Source organism: Cyprinodon variegatus, unplaced genomic scaffold, assembly GCF_000732505.1.
Source record: "Cyprinodon variegatus isolate N-32 unplaced genomic scaffold, C_variegatus-1.0 Scaffold120, whole genome shotgun sequence".
Taxonomy (NCBI): domain Eukaryota; kingdom Metazoa; phylum Chordata; class Actinopteri; order Cyprinodontiformes; family Cyprinodontidae; genus Cyprinodon; species Cyprinodon variegatus.
The window spans coordinates 1229946-1240523 of record NW_015150573.1 but is presented as its reverse complement, the minus strand read 5'-3'; the positions used below and the strand labels follow the sequence as shown (position 1 = coordinate 1240523).

The following is a 10578-nucleotide window of genomic DNA, read 5'->3' as shown; positions in this document are numbered from 1 at the left end:
TTTTTTTTTTAGACTTAAACTCAGAAGCTGATCAAATATCGGGTTAAATATCGGTGGGGTGGCCGATATCCGATATTCAGTTTTAAGGCCGATACCGATAGGGGCCGATTATATCGTGCATCCCTACTAAAAATAATTGCAGTAGTTTTTTACTGCAGTGAGAAAAGTTTACTTGGTAAAACTTCTTGTTTTGAGGATGTTTATCGTGACTCTTTCCAAGTGCACTGGAAAAACGATCTAGAAATAAATAAAAATGTCTGAAATTAAGTGTATTTACCCTAAATTTGAGTAGGTAAATGAGATAGTTTGCCAATGGAATGATTATTTTCACTCTTAGAATAAGATAATTAGATAACATGCGCTTGAAATAAGACAAAACAATTGTACTTCCTTATTTTAAATGTAAATTGTCTCGTTCCACTGGCAAAATGTTTCACTTTCCTCCTCAATTTAAGAAAAATTGACTGACGTAGATTCAATTTTTTAGCAGATCATTGCACTTATTTAAAGTAGAATTAATAATCTAGCAGACTTTGTTCTTTCTTAGTATATCCACCTCTTTAAGACGTTTTGGATTGTTTTAAGATTGTCAGACTTGTTAGACGTTATTTATAAAAAGCTTTGTTTGATTTTAAGGCGTCCGCATCGCTCCAAACCTTCGTGTGCATCCACTGGTGAGGAGGGGGACCACGGCGAATCACTCATGGGTTAAATGGGCCAAAGTAGATGCTGCATGCTCCCCCCCACCCCTCCCTTTTAGTTCAGGCTGCCCATTCTTCTCCCATTAATCCTGTGTGTGGATGTTTATCCATGTTGACATTCAGCGTCCCAGTCGGCCTTCCCTCTGTCTCACAAACACCATGACTAAGGTGTTTTTTTCCTCTCTCCTGCAGCAGCTTTCATTACTCCGGCTTTTCCCTGCCCGGTTCCATGGGTTTTTTAGGACGGGGTAGTGAGTCTGTTAGTCCCTGAGCAACCGGGATGTGAATATGAATGTACCCCCCCTCCTCTCAGGAGGGCCATTATCAGTTCTGTGTGCTACTGGGAGAAAAATCAATATGGTCATCATAAAGGGCTGGCAGAACGCCACAGGCCGCGCCGCTTTCAGCCACCACGGCGGATTACTCTTCATCTGCTGTCATCTGGTTATGTCCACGCAGACGGCGACACGGCGAGCCCGCTATAAGGTCAAGCACACGTAAAAGGCGTGAGACATCCGACATGTAAAGGTAGAGAAAAAAGACAAAGCCAATCAGATGGTCTGAGCTGGAGGTTTCTGAGGGAAGGGGCCCCCTCGCCGGGCCCGCCTTCTGCCTATTGTGGCTGTCCAGTCTTTTTCATTAACCGCTCCACTGAGGACCCCGAAGAGGAGCGGTGAAAAAAAAAATAAAAGGAGGCGGTGGTCATGATGTGGGGACGAGGAGGGGGTGAGGCACTCGGTGTTACCCTGAAGATGATTAAAGAACACATCAGCAGCGTTTACCTGACATTTCTCAGTCAGGGAGGGGGGAGCAGATATTACTGAAGGCTTCATTCTATAGAGTGAATTCTGTTTCATTATTGTTGCAAATCATACATGGAAATGGAAAAAAATGTTGTGAGTAACTTTGGTGTTTTCTCATGTTGTTTTTTTTATATAATTTTACAAATTTTTCTTTTATTATTTCTTTTACAGATTTTATATTTTTTATTATTTTATTTTTCTTTAAATTTTCCATGCTTTTTTTTATTTTTCAAAAATTATTTTTTCTATTTTTATTTCTAGATATTTTATAATCAATTTATTTTTTTAAGTTTTTTTAAACTTATTTTTACATTTCTGTTTGGGCTTTAAGCCCAATATAAAAACCCGCTCTTGACCAATAATAATGTTGCAAACGTTGATACGGACCAATAAAAAATCGTCTTCCAGAGGAAAGCCCGCCCTCAGAAAGGGTGAACTTGTAATCTGTAAAAAGAAGGCTATTACATAAAATCTGAAAAACTGAAATTTAAAAAAAAAAAGTGCAAATTATTATAATGTATAAAAAATTTTAAAACTAAATCTGGGAAAACTAAATCTAAAGAAAAGAGAAAAGTTATGCTCAAAACATTTTCTGCTTAAAATGTTCATGGAGGTTTCATTCCTGGATTGCTTTTTTTGCCTATTTGCAAAACATGCTTTAGCTTGGAACAATAATGGATCAAAATTCACTCCATACAATTTGGAATTGGACTTTTCCTATGTAATATCCATACAGATATTGGATTGTGGGTGTTTATCTGAAGCAGAGCAGACATGTCAGCACTGTGATGCCTCATTATTTATATGAAGGGTTAGGGAACATGACTAACTCTGGAGGAGCTGCAGAGGTGCACGGCTCAGACACTGTTTTAGTTGTGGATATAAAAAATAAAACAAACTTGTGAATTAAGTTCTCTGGTTTGATTGAAGCAAATCAGAACAGTTTGGTCTACATGCAGAACAACATCTACATTATAAAAACACCAGAACACGGCAGCATAAACATTCTACCCAGCTATCAAGCATGGTGGTGGAGCTATAATGGTGTGGGGACGTTTCTTTTAGCAGGGGCAGCAGTGGTTTTCTGAGTTAACTTCCATCTTTGAAAAAGTCATTCCTCACCAATCAGCCCTGATTTTAAGCAAACTTTTAGGTAAAGCTGACTGTATAGAGTCTCTACATTCCCTCATAGCACAGCTAGCGCTGTCAGCTAGCCTGTGGCTGTTATAGTCGCACGCCTCACTGTTTGCTGACCTCCAACCAGATGGACTCAGCTCTAATATAACATAAATACAGAGCGATACTGGAAAAATAAACTGCACACCGACCCCCGCCGACGCACACTGCAACAAAACTTTGCCGATACAAGTAAACAAAAAAAAAACAAAAAAGGCAAATATCGGCCATAAATATTGGCTGAATGATGGATCGGTCTGCTCTAGTCTGGAGCTGCATAAATAGACACATTTTAATAAATAAGCATTAAATGAATTGTTTTATCATGAAAGGGAGGGGTGTAAACTGAAATCTAGATTTATTGACTGTAGAACAAAATAACTGTTAGAAAAACAAAGAAGACGCCTCTTTATTTAGTAGATTCAGATTCATTAAAGAGGGATCCATCTTCATAACTTCATAAGCTTCCAAATAGATTTTATTTCTTTAAAAAACCTTTATGCCGAAGGAAAACTTCTATGGTAAAATATTAGCAGTAGATATGAAAGGCTAAATCACCCATTTTCCCTTGTTTTCTAATTTATTTTGGTTTTATAGACGATTAATTGGAGTTCTGTTTGGGTTCAAAGCACGTTCACATGTTTGATTTGTCCAATAACTCTATAGACTTTTAATAATGGCTCTTTATAACTTTAACTCCTAATGATTAAACCAAACTTTTTTTTTTTTAAATATAACAAATGAATGTTTCTGCAGTTTTTTTTTCATGACATGACTGCATTTAGTTTTCAGGGAGTACCTGAAATGTTTTCTTTAGAACTTTTTTGTTATTGGGTAAAAAACAACAACTTTTAAATATAAAATTGTCCAAAAATATCAACTTCTCTTGTGCAAAAGTTTTGTTTTTTCTTCATTTTTAAACTTTAAACTGTAAGTAAATTGACAGTTTTGTAAAAGAAATATGAGAGTATGTTTCCTGCAGTATGGATTTAACAATATTCAGAAAAAAAGGCTAATTTATTCAAATATTTATACAAATTTTACTGGCAAGACATTTCAAAGTGCCGTACATTAGAAAAACAATTTATTTAATACATTTATTCAAACCTTAAACGGGTTCATAATAGGGCAGAAAGCTATTAATCGGATGAATCGATTATTAAAATAATCTCTATTTAGTAATCTACTAATTAGGGGGAAAAAAGAGAATAAAAAAAAGGGAAAAAAAGAGGAAAAACTAAAAAAGAGAGAGAAAGAAAATCTATTAATTGTTATCTGGGGTATAAAGATTCTAAAAACATGCCCGTACCAGAAAGAAAATATATAATATATATATATATATATATATATAAAGTGGAAAAAATGTTAGTTTCACCTGGTTTGATTTCATTAAAGCCTTCTTTAATTTACCTTTGGCTATTTCATTATTAATCCAATCAATTATCGACAGATTAATCAATTTGCAAAATAACCCTTAACTGCAGTCCTAGTTTATAGTCACCTGGTGACATTGTAAGTATAGCTGTGTGTCGTCTGCATAGTGTCGATAACTTGTCTATTAAGATTCTGGGTTGTGAGGAAGATGTAGACATTGAATAGAAGAGGCTCTAAAATGGAGCCTTGTGGAACGCCACATGTGATTGTCGAGGTCTCTAATGTAAAGTTATCTACTGACACTAGAGGCCCTTTAGGTGGCGTTAAACCGACCCAGTTTCGTGGGGCTCTAATCAATCAAGTGAACTTTTATTTAATTGGTCTGAATTCAAAAACTGGTTCTTTGGATTTTAAAGGTTGAAGACTCCTGGTCTAGTCAAAGTCCAGACCTTTGAAATCCAATTTTAAGGCTGAGATATTATGTAGAAAGGAATGAAGAGAAATGTTGGTCTTTTAGCTTTAATTGAAGTTTAAATTAAAGTTTTTCTTTCACCAGAAATCAAAAGGAAGGTATCAGAACCCTGTATTATATCAGACATCCAGTGAATATCAAAAGCAAAACACAAATAGGACGCCAGGTCAGAGGCAGCGCAGGGATGGGAGGATTCAGGTGAGAGCGGCGGCCGCACCGACTGCTGCAATGCCGGCCCCTTAAGAGGCCCCGGAGGCTGCGTGAGAGAAGGATTTAAAAAATTCTGCAAACGTTCCGCGGATTCCACCCTCACTGGGACCTTTGCAAGGAAGAAAAAAAAAAAAAAGAATGGGTCGTATGCAAATGGCGTGCACAGTGTGGCTGGAGAAGTTTCCCACAAGCTGAGTGTGAAAAGGGCTCTCCCTCCCCATGCCGGGCCCGCTGAATGGTCCTTTTCTTCTGCCGCTCAAAGTGTATGAGGTAGAGAGCAGGCTACTGCAAAGGTAACTAGGCTCTTTCTCCTCAGAACCCCCCCCCTCTACCTCCCCACATGACTCACAATGGTTCATTTGGCCATTCAGCCACACAAACCCCAATAAAGCACATCCGAGCACAGTTAGAGGGGGTTACTGACACTGACTCAGGGGTTTAAAAAAGAAGGAGCACCTTTTTATAGGCTAATGCTCTCCTCCTCCGTAGGAGCAGCTAATCATTAACAGAGATCCGCTGCTTCGCGGCGGAGGAAGCCACCCAACGTAAACCAAACAGAAAAACCGTCAACAAGTATATCTGCGGTTGGTTTGTTTCCGGCGAGACGAGGGCGAGTCGACGAGGGCGAGTCGTCCGCCGCATCTGCTGCAGCAGACGCTCCTCCACTTGTCACCTGTTGTACCCCCTCCTCCCTTTCTCCCTCTGCAGGGAACTCGGTTTAGGACAGGAGGGAAGGGGAAGGTGGGTAGGAACCCCCCCCCCATCATTGAACAGACTTAAACACAAACACAATTGGACATGCTGGAAGACACACAATGGCACAGAGGGGGGAAAGTGAAGTCATACTCTAAGAACGCATGGGTGCCCAGGTCAGGGGGCAATCAGACCCCCGCCCCCTCCAAACCCCCCTCTTTTAGCTACTGTGTCTCACTATTCTCCCAAAAAAATAAAGGCCAAGCTGTGGAAGGAGGAGAGACGGAGCGATTTTCCTCCTACTTGGCGCTTTCAGATGCAGCTCACTGTGGAAGCTGCTGAAAAGCTGAGAGATAAATGAAAAATTTCCTCCTCGGCCAAACGGAGAGGTGCTGGTGGGTGGTAGTGGGGGGGTTTGGACCCCTAAATGTAAACAGATGTCTGTTAGAAGGCAGGAGTGGGTAACCTCCTCCTTCACCTACTGCTGTTCCTTCCCTGAGATCCGCGTCACGTCGGAGGTTTCCGGGCCGTTTCTGGAGCGCGACGTTTAACTGAGGCGTAGTTTCACCACCAGGCCTGTAAACTCCGCTCTATTACATAAGCTTGGGTTTTTTTTCTTCTTTTAAAGTGGCAGTGGGTGTAGGCATCAGATGGAGCCCAGAGAAACGGCTTCCTACGTTCTCCTTGTTAAAAAACGAGGGGGGGGATCTATCTGTTCCAGAGTTCTTCTTCAAATATTTGATTAAATCTAAACAGAGCTTTCGTTAAGAAAGATTAAGAAAACAGGATGGATGCAAAATTTACCCTGAGTTCCTTTTATGGGGTCTTATGCATATTTGTGAAATCCATAAAAGTAAACAACATCCCTTTTTCTTTCTTTGCCTCCTTAAAACTCCCTACCTGGATGCATGAGCCCCCCCCCCCCCTTTAGAGGGCATATTAACCGGCCTCCCAGCCCTGTTTATTTTTTGCAGAGAATGTTAATGCCCGCTGCATTCCTCTATTCCCAAACCGCAGCCAGAGGAAAGCTGATGGCCTCCCCATGGAGGTTAAGGTGACGAAAGGGGAGGCGACTGGGAACACCTGTCGTCCTGCAGCCTGTTAACACCTCTATGTTTACAATCAGGGAATGGAGCTCACCTTGATCCAACCCCCCCAAACACCACTGCCCATAAAGGCCAATTTATGCTTCTGACGCATAGCCTCTGCAACCATCAAATCTGTCTCTGCCTCAATAAAATCCCGACTACGCGTCGGACCGTCCCAAAACCTGCGCAGACAAAAATCAGGTTTTCCTTCTCAATTCGGTGCTGGGAGCGCCAATTTTTAAAAAAGATGAACAACTACAATGGACAGCTACGACGAAAGGTTAATCAAGGAGGTTCGGAAGCACAAGCACATGTACGATGCCTCAGACAAATTCTATAAAGATGCCAAGGCCTCTGCCAAAACGAAGTTCTTGTGACCATCCGCCGAAGTTCTCGCAAGTTCTCGAATAGTTGAATTTTTTATATTTTAAAAGTTCGTTCAAAATTGACATAATGGTAAACAGGGCTAATGTCAACACAGAAAGGTGACGCTTAAGGTCAATTTATGCTTCTGACGCATAGCCTCTGCAACCGTCAAATCTGTCTCTATGCGCAACCACGCCCCCCGCGCAAAGGCTCTGAAACCATCGTTGCGCACCTCAATAAAATCCCGACTACGCGTCGGACGGTCCCAAACCCGCGCAGACCTCAAGCGGAAGTGCACAGACAAAAATCAGGTCGTCCTTCTCGATTCGGTGCCAGGGCGCGCCATTTTTAAAAACAGACGAACAACTACGACGAAAGGTTGATCAGGGACGTTCGGAAGCACAAACACATGTACGATGCCTCAGACAAATTCTATAAAGATGCCAAGGTCTCGGCCAAAACGCCGAAGTTCTCTCGCGAGTTCTCGAATAGTTGAATTTTTTATATTTAATAAGTTTGTTCAAAGTTGACATAATGGTAAACAGGGCTAATGTCCACACAGGAGAGCGATGCTTAGGGCCAATTTATGCTTCTGACGCATAGCCTCTGCAACCGTCGTCGTGCACCTCAAAAAAATCCCGACTACACGTCGGACGGTCGCAAACCAGCGCAGACCTCAAGCGGAAGTGCGCAGACAAGAAGCAGCTGTGATTGGTCCTTGGTTTCCCGTTCCGGCTGTCTGTTTGGTTGTCCTTCTCGATTCGGTGCTGGGGCACGCCATTTTTAAAAACAAACGAACAACTACGACGAAAGGTTGATCAGGGACGTTCGGAAGTACAACCACATGTACGATGCCTCAGACAAATTCTATAAAGAAGCCAAGGTCTCGGCCAAAAAGATGTTCTCGTGACCATCCGCCGAAGTTCTCACACGAGTTCTCGAATAGTTGAATTTTTTATATTTAAAAAGTTTGTTCAAAATTGATATAATGGTAAACAGGGCTAATGTCCACACAGGAAAGCGACGCATAGCCTCAGCAACCAACGTCGCGCACCTCAAAAAAATCCCGACTACACGTCGGACGGTCGCAAACCAGCGCAGACCTCAAGCGGAAGTGCGCAGACAAAGAGCAGCTGTGATTGGTCCTTGGTATGCCGTTCCGGCTGTCTGTTTGGTCGTCCTTCTCCGTGCGGTGCTGGGGCACGCCATTTTTAAAAAACCGAGGAACAACTACTATGGAAAACTACGACGAAAGGTTAATCGGTCTTTTTGCCAACTCCATTAACAGAACCTGTTCCTCTTCGATGTCTAGCAACTCTAGATCCATCTCCGTGACATCTTGCAGGTGCGCCATTGTTGTTTTAGAACATAAACACTCCCGCCGACGCCGCCAAAGTTTTTGCGAGTTCTTAAATAGGCTCCCCCTTGTGCTTTGGCATGGAACTGCTGTGCAACCCTAGAAATTCCAGACTGCAGAAGCATATCAGCAAAACTGCTTCGCGACATTTGATGTATTCGGTTGCAGAAATCTAATCTGCCGCTAAGGAGCTGTGGGTCCAGACTGGCATCATAAACAACAACTAAAATACTTAAAAATGAATTAAATTAGTGCAAGAAGAAGCTTTTCCTCTTGAATGAAATGAAGTTGATCTACATGACAGATTGTCAGGAGAGGGGGGGGTTCTTTGAAGCAACAAAAAGAGGCAAACGACAGGAAAAGGCATCTGTTTGGTGAAAAGGGGGACTTTGCATATCAATAGAGCCGTTTCATTAAATTAAAAGGTTTAATAACAAACTGTTCGCTTAAAGGAGGAGGAGGGATAATAAAGAGAAGAAATCCAAGGAGAATGAAGCAAATATGACAAGAAAGGGGAAAAAAAGCAAAACATTCCTGCTTCTTCTTCTTCTTCTTCTGCCGTCCGCAGAAAACTCCCAGGAAAACCAAAAGCGCGCAACACACAAACACCACGCGCTCGCATTTTTCTCCGCCTGCGGATTACTGTTATAGCAACAGGAGCTCAGAGAGGAGAACAGCTGCGTTAGCCTCCGATCCTGGGAGGAACAGTCACAGTTACACCCGCAACACACAAAAAAATCCAAATAAACACCGGGCACGTGAGCTTCATAGCGACATTTTCAATATTTCAGCCATTATGTTGATGAAGAAACTGTTTTTATGAACCTATAAACATAATTAATGAAAGTAAAGGATGGGATGAAGTCATTGAAACACATACACGCAAAAAAAGAGAAAAAAAGATATAAGTGAGCGCGTGGAAGTGAAGGTTCGCTCCCCTCCGATGTCCTGTGAGAATCAGGATTCCCGTCGCGCGACAGGAGAGGATCCGCTCTCCTTATATGGGCTGCGCTCAAACAGCGCGTGAGATATCCTCACTCTCCGGAACCCCGGTCACTCCGGGCTTTTTTTCTGCTGAGCTTTCACTCCTTTACTTTCCTCATTTCAACAAGAAAAACACAAAGTGTGTGAATGAAAGGCTTAACTGCGAGAACACATTGATCAATAATAAAAAAAATAAAGAAAATAAACTATAACTTAAAGTGTCGTCATTTTCTCCTTATTTAAAATATAACAAAAAGAAGGAAAGTGTTTCAAAACAGCCGAAAGAAACAGCCAGGAAAGGGCAGATATGTCCGAAGCTCGCGGCTCAGCAACAGCCTACCTGCTCGGAGATTAAAACAGAAAAATACTTTTATTTCTGTTTTTTTTTTTTTTCTTCTTTTTTTACATTAGAAAAAATGTTAAAAGCGTTTTAAAACAACACCTGATTAGATATAATGTATATAGATAAACCAAACTGCTTAAAATGTAATAACCAGGTACTCAATTCCTGAGAAACAGGTCCGACTGTTTTTTTGTTTTGCTTTTTTATTGGCTTCTAAACTCGACAAAAATCGGGGAATATTCATTTTTTAGATGTTGAATGTTTATTGGGATGTTTAAAGATGAAAGGGAGCCGCTGCGCTCCTCGCGCGCTGAGGTGCGCCTCTAACGGTCCGCCAGGCGGAGCGACCCAGGTATAACGGTTCACCACACCGCTACACTCCCCGCAACACTTTCAGCCTCATAATAAAAAATAAAATCAGCTCTCACACACTCCTCAACTTTCCGGACAAAACACGCGGCGGCAGGAGAGCCCACGGAGGGAAAAGTCCACGGAGGAAGTAGTTTCTACTCACCGCTGGTCCTCCTCGGGTTCGCCTGCTTTCTGCGCTTACACCTGGGGCCATCCGCCATGATCCTTTCGTTGTGTCTAAATGCTGCCGGAGAGTCACCTCCTCTCTCACCCCCTCTCCCTCCTCCTCCACCACCTCCCTCTCTCCCTTCACCTCCCCTTCTTCTCCGCACCTGGTTTACGACAGGGAAAAGGTTTTACGGCATCACCTTCCCGTACCTCCAGAGATAAAAGCTGAAAGCAGGAAAGCAGCAGGCTGTGTCCTACCTGCCCCTCTCTGTGTCCGTTATTCTCACTGCTGCGCTCATTTTAAAGGTGGAGTTCTGCTACCTAGTGGCTGCCATGATTTTATTCTTTTAAAACTAGAAAGAAAAGGAAACAACCTGCTGAACAGGGCCGGAAAAAAGTTATATGCGGCCCCTTATCAGCCCTTATTTAAATCCCCCATGCTTGAACTGTATTGGACATTAATTGAACAATCACTCATGTGAATAGATTAAA

At 42.1% G+C, this 10578-nt stretch overlaps 1 protein-coding gene across 1 annotated transcript in view; it reads right to left on the bottom strand.

Annotated features, from left to right (window-relative positions):
* zeb1 (zinc finger E-box binding homeobox 1) overlaps positions 1–10226 on the bottom strand; it is an 85263-nt gene extending 75037 nt beyond the window's left edge. The window contains exon 1 of the mRNA XM_015375529.1: positions 10082–10226. Within this exon, the coding sequence (XP_015231015.1) occupies positions 10082–10139 (58 nt within the window). The 5' untranslated portion in view covers positions 10140–10226. The remainder of the gene's footprint in view (positions 1–10081) is intronic.
* Between the last annotated feature and the right edge of the window lie 352 nt (positions 10227–10578).